Below are 10,000 nucleotides of genomic sequence, written 5' to 3'. Positions count from 1 at the left end.
GATGGAGAGCATGGTCAGGTTGATGTAGGGTGATAAGAAACACACACACACACAGATACAGACAAGCACACACACACACACACACACACACACACAGATACAGACAAGCACACACACAGATACAGACAAACACACACACACCCCTCTAGGATTAAGCGCTCTGTCTCAGGGTATCTGCCTCTCTTATCAGAGACAACCATCCCTGACATGACCTGTCTCCTGCCATGGCTGCAGTGTTACACACACACACACACACACACACACACACACACACACACACACACACACACACACACACACACACACACACACACACACACACACACGTATACACACACACACGTATACACACACACACACACACACACACGTATACACACACACACATTTATTAAAGGTTATTGTGATTTGCAGTACCAGTCTAAGGTTTGGACACACCGACTCATTCAAGGGTTTTTATGTTCTACATAATATTGAAGACGTCAACACTGTGAAATAACAAATAGGGAATCATGTAGTAACCCCAAAAGTGTTAAACAAATCTAAATATATTTTAGATTCTTCAAGTAGCCACCCTTTGCCTTGATGACAGCGTTACACACACTCTTACGAGCCTCTCTTGGGCTGAGGGATATTTTAGCCCAGGCTAGTGAGTGTTCACACCAGCACATTGTAAAGTGGGCTAGCACCAACCTGAGGTGAGGGATATTTTAGCCCAGGCTAAGTGAGTGTTCACACCTGCATATTGTAAAGTGGGCTAGCACCAACCTTAGCCCAGGCTAGTGAGTGTTCACACCTGCACATTGTAAAGTGGGCTAGCACCAACCTGAGCTGAGGGATATTTTAGCCCAGGCTAAGTGAGTGTTCACACCTGCACATTGTAAAGTGGGCTAGCACCAACCTTAGCCCAGGCTAGTGAGTGTTCACACCTGCACATTGTAAAGTGGGCTAGCACCAACCTGAGCTGAGGGATATTTTAGCCCAGGCTAAGTGAGTGTTCACACCTGCACATTGTAAAGTGGGCTAGCACCAACCTGAGCTGAGGGATATTTTAGCCCAGGCTAGGTGAGTGTTCACACCTGCACATTGTTAAGTGGGCTAGCACCAACCTGAGCTGAGGGATATTTTAGCCCAGGCTAAGTGAGTGTTCACACCTGCACATTGTAAAGTGGGCTAGCACCAACCTGAGCTGAGGGATATTTTAGCCCAGGCTAGTGAGTGTTCACACCTGCACATTGTAAAGTGGGCTAGCACCAACCTTAGCCCAGGCTAGTGAGTGTTCACACCTGCACATTGTAAAGTGGGCTAGCACCAACCTCAGCCCAGGGCTAGCTGGCCCTGCTCCGGATCAGGGTCAGAACCGACTTTTTGTGGTTAGCCCCAAAAACACGGTGCCAAATTAGGCCGTGTGAAACGGAGTCAAGAACAACCCCTTGAATGCTCTCTGTCCAATCACAAAAGCAGCACTTTCACTTAATTTACATATGATGTTGATACCTGTAATGTGTTCTGCATGTTATTTTGATACATCAATTCATACTATTTAACCCTTCTGAGGACAGGAAACATTGGTTGCTATGCCTAACAAAAATGGTTGCTATGCAGGCGGTGCTAACCTCTTCTCACTGAGCCAACTAAAGAGACGAACTCTACAGCAGGAACAGCGTCAAACGATACATTTTTCTCCGTTTTCATAGATGTTCTATCTACATTTAATTGCATAAATCCATGATAATAATATAGTGCAGGAAAGTTTACGTCTCGTTTGTTCACAGCGTTCTCTGTTCAGCGGCCAGATCGAATTTCTAAAGTGAAACGTTGTTGTAAAAGGCAGACAGCGAAGTTTATACAGTGGACATGGTGTTAATACAGGGGACATGGTGTTTATACAGGGGACATGGTGTTTATACATGGGACATGGTGTTTATACAGGGGACATGGTGTTTATACAGGGGACATGGTGTTTATACCATGGGACATGGTGTTTATACAGGGGACATGGTGGGACATGGTGTTTATACAGGGGACATGGTGTTAACACAGGGGACATGGTGTTTATACAGGGGACATGGTGTTTATACAGGGGACATGGTGTTAACACAGGGGACATGGTGTTTATACAGGGGACATGGTGTTTATACAGGGGACATGGTGTTTATACAGGGGACATGGTGTTTATACAGGGGACATGGGGTTAATACAGGGGACATGGTGTTTATACAGGGGACATGGTGTTTATACAGGGGACATGGTGTTTATACAGGGGACATGGTGTTTATACAGGGGACATGGTGTTAATACAGGGGACATGGTGTTTATACAGGGGACATGGTGTTTATACAGGGGACATGGTGTTTATACAGGGGACATGGTGTTTATACAGGGGACATGGTGTTTATACAGGGGACATGGTGTTTATACAGGGGACATGGTGTTTATACAGGGGACATGGTGTTTATACAGGGGACATGGTGTTTATACAGGGGACATGGTGTTTATACAGGGGACATGGTGTTTATACAGGGGACATGGTGTTTATACAGGGGACATGGTGTTTATACAGGGGACATGGTGTTTATACAGGGGACATGGTGTTTATACAGGGGACATGGTGTTTATACAGGGGACATGGTGTTTATACAGGGGACATGGTGTTTATACAGGGGACATGGTGTTTATACAGGGGACATGGTGTTTATACAGGGGACATGGTGTTTATACAGGGGACATGGTGTTTATACAGGGGACATGGTGTTTATACCTGTCTTATTGTTTGACATCGGTCGCGTGTCAGAGATAGAATGTTGGTCGCATGTTGTGAGTCCGTTTGCTCCGGGCTTTGGAATACAAGTGGGAATCATTAGCCCAGACTCCTCCTCTGAAGCTTAGGTTTGGTTAGCCGTGTGTTTCTGTGTAAGTGGCCAGTCTAAGCCTGGGGCTAAGATGTGCCTGGGGCCAGTTTCTAAGCCTGGGGCTAAAGATAGTTTCCTGTAAGTGGCCAGTCTAAGCCTGGGGCTAAGATAAGCCTGGTGTAGTAATGAGATGTGTGTTTCCAGTGGTTTAATTTGGTAAGCCTGGGGTAATGAGATAGCCTGTAAGTGGCCAGTCTAATGGCCTGGGGTAATGAGATGTGTGTTTCGTAATGGCTGGCAGTGTGTAAAAGGTCTCTTGTTTTCTGTCTCTACCCTCATCTCCTCAACCCCCTTAATGGCTGGTCTGAGATGTGTGTTTCTGTGTAAGTGGTTTAGTTTCTCATCTGGTCCCCTCTAGTAATCTTCTCCTCAAGTGTTCACTGTTCCATCTGTGTAAGTCCTCCTCTCTAATGGCCTGGTGTAGTAATGAGATGTGTGTTTCTCCCCAAGTGGTTCACTGTCTCATGGCCCCCCACTCCTCCTCTGTAAGTGGTTCCCCCTGGTAATGGCCCTGGTTCTCCCCAATGTGTGTTTCCCCCTCACTGGTTCACCCCCACTCCTCCTCTAGTCATGAGATGTGTGTTTCTGTGTAAGTGGTCTAGTGTGCCCATGGCTAATCAATCCCCTCACTGGTTCATGGTAACTCCTCCTCTAATCATCTGTGTAAGTGGTTTAGTGTCTAACGCCCATCTCCTCAAGTGTGGTAATGGCTGGTCTGGTCATAATGAGATGTGTGTTTCTGTCTCATTAGTGTCTAACCCTCATCTCTGTGTCAACCCCCTCACTGTCTCACCCCCCACTCCTCCTCTGTCATCCCCTCACTGTCTCACCCCCACTCCTCCTCTAATTACTACGTGTGTTTCTGTGTAAGTGGTTTAGTTTGGTAATGGCTGGTTTGGTGTAGTAATTACTACGTGTGTTTCTGTGTAAGTGGTTTAGTTTGGTAATGGCTGGTCTGGTGTAGTAATGAGATGTGTGTTTCTGTGTAAGTGGTTTAGTGTGGTAATGGCTGGTCTGGTGTAGTAATGAGATGTGTGTTTCTGTGTAAGTGGTTTAGTGTGGTAATGGCTGGTCTGGTGTAGTAATGAGATGTGTGTTTCTGTGTAAGTGGTTTAGTGTGGTAATGGCTGGTCTGGTGTAGTAATGAGATGTGTGTTTCTGTGTAAGTGGTTTAGTGTGGTAATGGCTGGTCTGGTGTAGTAATGAGATGTGTGTTTCTGTGTAAGTGGTTTAGTGTGGTAATGGCTGGTCTGGTGTAGTAATGAGATGTGTGTTTCTGTGTAAGTGGTTTAGTGTGGTAATGGCTGGTCTGGTGTAGTAATGAGATGTGTGTTTCTGTGTAAGTGGTTTAGTGTGGTAATGGCTGGTCTGGTGTAGTAATGAGATGTGTGTTTCTGTGTAAGTGGTTTAGTGTGGTAATGGCTGGTCTGGTGTAGTAATGAGATGTGTGTTTCTGTGTAAGTGGTTTAGTGTGGTAATGGCTGGTCTGGTGTAGTAATGAGATGTGTGTTTCTGTGTAAGTGGTTTAGTGTGGTAATGGCTGGTCTGGTGTAGTAATGAGATGTGTGTTTCTGTGTAAGTGGTTTAGTGTGGTAATGGCTGGTCTGGTGTAGTAATGAGATGTGTGTTTCTGTGTAAGTGGTTTAGTGTGGTAATGGCTGGTCTGGTGTAGTAATGACATGTGTTTCACCCTGTGTATCTGAGCAGGCCTATGATGTTTTTGCCAACCTGGGCATCAGTCGTCTGTTGGAGCCATCTGACATGGTTCTGCTGGCCATCCCTGACAAGCTGACCGTCATGACGTACCTCTACCAGATCAGAGCCCAGATCAGAGCCCACTTCAGTGGAGAGGAGCACATACAAGGTGGGTCTGTTGGTGCAGATGTATTAAAACATACAAGGTGGGTCTGTTGATGTTCTGTATTAAAACATACAAGGTGGGCTGTTGATGTTCACATACAAGGTGGGTCTGTTGATGTTCTGTAGTAATACATACAAGGTGGGTCTGTTGATGTTCTGTAGTAAAACATACAAGGTGGGTCTGTTGATGTTCTGTAGTAAAACATACAAGGTGGGTCTGTTGATGTTCTGTATTAAAACATACAAGGTGGGTCTGTTGATGTTCTGTAGTAAAACATACAAGATGCTATGGGGCCACTTCCCCTGTTAAACCTCATATTCACCTCCAGCACCAAACCACTGTTTCTATACTCTGTGGAAAAACTGCTTTTTTCTAAGTTCTGTTGTCAAAGAGAAGAAATTAGATAATGTCCCCGTGTGAGGTCATCAGGGTCCCCTGAGATAATGTCCCTGTGTGATGTCATCAGGGTCCCCTGAGATAATGTCCCTGTGTGAGGTCATCAGGGTCCCTGAGATAATGTCCCCGTGTGAGGTCATCAGGGTCTCTGAGATAATGTCCCTGTGTGATGTCATCAGGGTCTCTGAGATAATGTCCCCGTGTGAGGTCATCAGGGTCTCCTGAGATAATGTCCCCGTGTGAGGTCATCAGGGTCTCTGAGATAATGTCCCTGTGTGATGTCATCAGGGTCCCCTGAGATAATGTCCCTGTGTGAGGTCATCAGGGTCCCCTGAGATAATGTCCCCGTGTGAGGTCATCAGGATTTCTGAGATAATGTCCCTGTGTGATGTCATCAGGGTCTCTGAGATAATGGCCCCGTGTGATGTCATCAGGGTCTCCTGAGATAATGTCCCCGTGTGATGTCATCAGGGTCTCCTGAGATAATGTCCCCGTGTGAGGTCATCAGGGTGTCTCTATTTATTTTGATTCAGTGACTTTCAACAACTAGTTCCCAGCCTGGGTGAGGATGTTTGACTCGCTGTGTCCCAGCGAAACTCATATTAGTTGGGGGGGGGGTTGTGAGAAAGAGTTATACAACTAAATGAAAATGTTATTATTATTCTTGTCATTTAAGGTGGGAGACTTCGAGACAGACACCAACGCCTCCATCGGCCAGGACAAGTTCTATGCCGAGCTAAACGTCAGTGACGCTAATGCCCAGACTACTGGATCCAGTGGGGACGTTAGCATCGGAGCTAACGGCGCTAGCGCCACCAATGGAGCCGCGGGGAAAGAGGAGGAGGAGATGGAGGTGGTGAGGAAGAGTGAGACTGTGTCTTTCTCCCTCCCTGACTTTGGGGTGTCCCCCTCCTCTCCCAGCTCGCCCCCCCTCCCCTTGCCCCGTGCGGCTCTACCCCCCACCGCCACAGAGTCCTCCCACCCCAGAGCCGCGCCTCGCTCCCTTGCCACCACGCCTCTAGGAGACGATCGCCGTCAACTACAACTACCCCTGAAGGCAGTCACCCTGGACCTGAGTCAGCTCCCTCTGAGGACGGAGAGAGGGATGGAGAGAGGGATGGAGAGAGGGACGGAGAGAGGGATAGAGAGAGGGATGGAGAGAGGGATGGAGAGAGGGACGGAGAGAGGGACGGAGAGAGGGACGGAGAGAGGGACCGAGAGAGGGACGGAGAGAGGGACGGAGAGAGGGATGGAGAGGGTGACGGAGAGAGGGACGAGGGAGCAGGAAGGGATGAGGGATGGAGCCCCGGACAACGGGGCCCTCGATTCAGGGTCCCCTACACGGCAAGGAACCTCGGGCACCCCAGGGGCCTCGTCTCCCTCCTCCCACAAGCTGGGCTTCTCCTACAACCGTGATGCTGACCTCATCAAGAAGAAGAGGGCCAGCCTCCGTCACTCTGAGTCTGAGACCGCCTCCGACTGCAGCAACCCCACCCCTAACAACCACGCTGACACGCCCACTAAACAGGTAAATGTCTAGACATTCCTACTGATTTGATTGATTGATTGATTGATTGACTGATGAATTATATCTCAGGTTAGGGTTAGTAGTGTGGTTAAGGTTAGGATTAGGCATTAGGGTTAGCAGTGTAGTTAAGCATTAGGGTTAGCAGTGTGGTTAAGATTAGGATTAGGCATTAGGGTTAGTAGTGTGGTTTGGTCTTAATGAGACCTTTAAGGACACCAGCTGTAGACACTCTGACTCTTAACAGGTCAACACACTAACGACGGTTCTTTCTTCACCTCCACGCGACACGTTTATTTGATCCCTGCCCGCACCTAATTAAACTACTCGTCTTCTCGTCAGTGATCAGTGTCATCAGGTGGTCTTGTCCGAAGCTACAACCTGATGAATGTAGTAACATTGTAGCTTCGTGCTGAAGAGGCAGAGGTTGAGAAACACTGATCCAGTCGAACAGCGTCAGGTGCTCCTGATGGATTTCTGCTACGGAGAAAACTGCTGCTTCCCATCCGGTCGTCGTCACCGTGGGCCCGAGCCGCCGTCAGGTGGAGAGGCGCTAACATTACCCAAACATCCCACAAGCTCTTTTGACATTTCATTATATTTTTCATTATATTTCTCATCCCGCTGTGTGATGGCAGGTTGTGCTCCGGCTGCGTGGATACGCTTCACAGCACACGCCTCCGTTCTCGCAGTCACACACACACACACACACACACACACACACGCCTGTCTGCCTGCCTTAACCCCTCGATCATAACACCGTTTAACACCTTGACAGGTCGTGGTGGAGGTCACTGCAGTCATAATGCTACGTCACCGTTGTATGTGAAATGATTAGCATCACTGTTATGGCTTTGTGGTCCGACTTGGAAAACTCCAGATGTCCGTTATATTCCGGCGTGACCAGATCGTAGCAGGTTGAACCTTGTTCAGCTCTGCAGAGTGGCCACATAGTCAACCTAATCTTAACCACACTGCTAACCCTAATGCTTAACTACACTGCTAACCCTAATGCCTAATCCTAATCTTAACCACACTGTTAACCCTAATGCCTAACCTTAACTACATGTCTAACCCTAATGGCTAACCTTAACCACACTGCTAACCCTAATGCTTAACTACATGTCTAACCCTAATGCCTAATCTTAACCACACTGCTAACCCTAATGCTTAACTACATGTCTAACCCTAATGCCTAACCTTAACTACACTGCTAACCCTTGGGGCGGCAGGGTAGCCTAGTGGTTAGAGTGTTGGACTAGTAACCGAAAGGTTGCAAGTTCAAATCCCCGAGCTGACAAGGTACAAATCTGTCGTTCTGCCCCTGAACAGGCAGTTAACCCACTGTTCCTAGGCCGTCATTGAAAATAAGAATTTGTTCTTAACTTAACTTAACTGACTTGCCTAGTTAAATAAAGGTAAAATAAAAATAAATAAAATGCCTAACCTTAACTACATGTCTAACCCTAATGCCTAACCTTAACTACATGTCTAACCCTAATGCCTAACCTTAACCACACTGCTAACCCTAATGCCTAACCTTAACCACACTGCTAACCCTAATGCCTAATCCTAACCTTAACCTCTCTAGGGGGTGTGGGACACTATAGTCCCACCTGGCCAAAATCCGGTGGAATTGCAGAGCGCCAAATTAAATTACTATAAATGTTTAACTTTCATCAAATCACAATCGTAAAACATAAAAATAAAGCTTAACTTGTTGTTAATCCAGCCGCCGTGTCAGATTTCAAAAAGGCTTTACGGCGAAAGCAAACCATGCGATAATCTGAGGACAGCGGTCGGCACACAAAACATTACATACCAGCCAAGTAGATTAGTCACGAAAGTCAGAAATAGCAATAAAATGAATCACTTACCTTTGATGATCTTCGTATGGTTGCACTCACAAGACTCCCAGTTACACAATACATGTTTGTTTTGTTCGATAAAGTCCCTCTTTATATCCAAAAACCTCCATTTTGTTGGCGCGTTTTGTTCAGTAATCCAATGGCTCAAATGCGGTCACAACAGGCAGAAGAAAATTCCAAATAGTACCGGTAAAGTTTGTAGAAACATGTCAAATGATGTTTATAATCAACTCTCAGGTTGTTTTTAGCCTAAATAATCGATAATATTTCAACCTGGAAAATAGTGTCGTCAATATAAAAGAAAAACAAGAAAGGCGCTCTCTCGGTCGTGCACACAGCTCTGGGGACATCCTACTATCCACTCACTCAAAGTTGTAATTCTCCCTCATTTTTCAGAATAAAAGCCTGAAACAATGTCTAAAGACTGTTCACAACTAGTGGAAGCCATAGGGAACAGAATCAGGGTCCTATCCCTTTAAATGATGAATCAGCTTTCATTGGAAAAACAGCCATTTCAAAATAATAGCATTTCCTGGATGGATTTTCCTCATGTTTTCGCCTGCCATTTCAGTTCTGTTATACTCGCAGACATTATTTTTAAGTTTTAGAAACTTTGGAGTGTTTCTATCCCAATCTACTAATGATATGCATATCCTAGCTTCTGGGCCTGAGTAGCAGGCAGTTTACTTTGGGCACGCTTTTCATCCGGAGGTGAAAATAGAGCCCCCTACACTAGTGAGGTTAACCACACTGCTAACCCTAATGCCTAAACTTATCCACACTGCTAATCCTAATGCTAAACACTAACCTTAACCACACTGCTAACCCTAATGCTAAACACTAACCTTAACCACACTGCTAACCCTAATGCCTAATCCTAACCTTAACCACACTGCTAACCCTAATGCCTAACCCTAACCTTAACCACACTGCTAACCCTAATGCCTAATCCTAACCTTAACCACACTGCTAACCCTAATGCCTAATCTTAACTCTAAATTATGACCAAAAAAAGCACTTTTTTGTTTTTGTTTTCATGAATATCGACTTTGCAGCTGGGGAATCTGTCAGTTCTGCCTCCAGGATAAGATTTATACCAATAAACATGAACCTGCCTTGTAGTAGGCAGTCATTATTACAGAGACCTTCACATGAACCTGCCTTGTAGTAGTCATCCATTATTACAGAGGCCTTCACATGAACCTGCCTTGTAGTAGTCATCCATTATTACAGAGGCCTTCACATGAACCTGCCTTGTAGTGGTCATCCATTATTACAGAGGCCTTCACATGAACCTGCCTTGTAGTAGTCATCCATTAATACAGAGGCCTTCACATGAACCTGCCTTGTAGTAGTCAGTCATTATTACAGAGACCTTCACATGAACCTGCCTTGTAGTAGTCATCCATTATTACAGAGGCCTTCACATGAACCTGCC

General features: G+C 46.1%; 1 protein-coding gene across 1 annotated transcript in view; it reads left to right on the top strand.

Moving 5' to 3' along the window:
• Positions 1-10,000, top strand: part of LOC135513365 (EH domain-binding protein 1-like) — a 311,950-nt gene that overhangs the window by 202,708 nt on the left and 99,242 nt on the right. The window contains exons 14-17 of the mRNA XM_064936292.1: positions 4,620-4,776; positions 5,240-5,371; positions 5,495-5,604; positions 5,846-6,697. Coding sequence (XP_064792364.1) covers positions 4,620-4,776; positions 5,240-5,371; positions 5,495-5,604; positions 5,846-6,697 — 1,251 coding nt within the window. The remainder of the gene's footprint in view (positions 1-4,619; positions 4,777-5,239; positions 5,372-5,494; positions 5,605-5,845; positions 6,698-10,000) is intronic.

This window comes from Oncorhynchus masou, chromosome 24 (genome assembly GCF_036934945.1).
Source record: "Oncorhynchus masou masou isolate Uvic2021 chromosome 24, UVic_Omas_1.1, whole genome shotgun sequence".
NCBI classification, from domain to species: Eukaryota; Metazoa; Chordata; class Actinopteri; order Salmoniformes; family Salmonidae; genus Oncorhynchus; species Oncorhynchus masou.
Note: the sequence above shows the minus strand (reverse complement) of the source record. Positions and strands in the feature narration are given on the sequence as shown.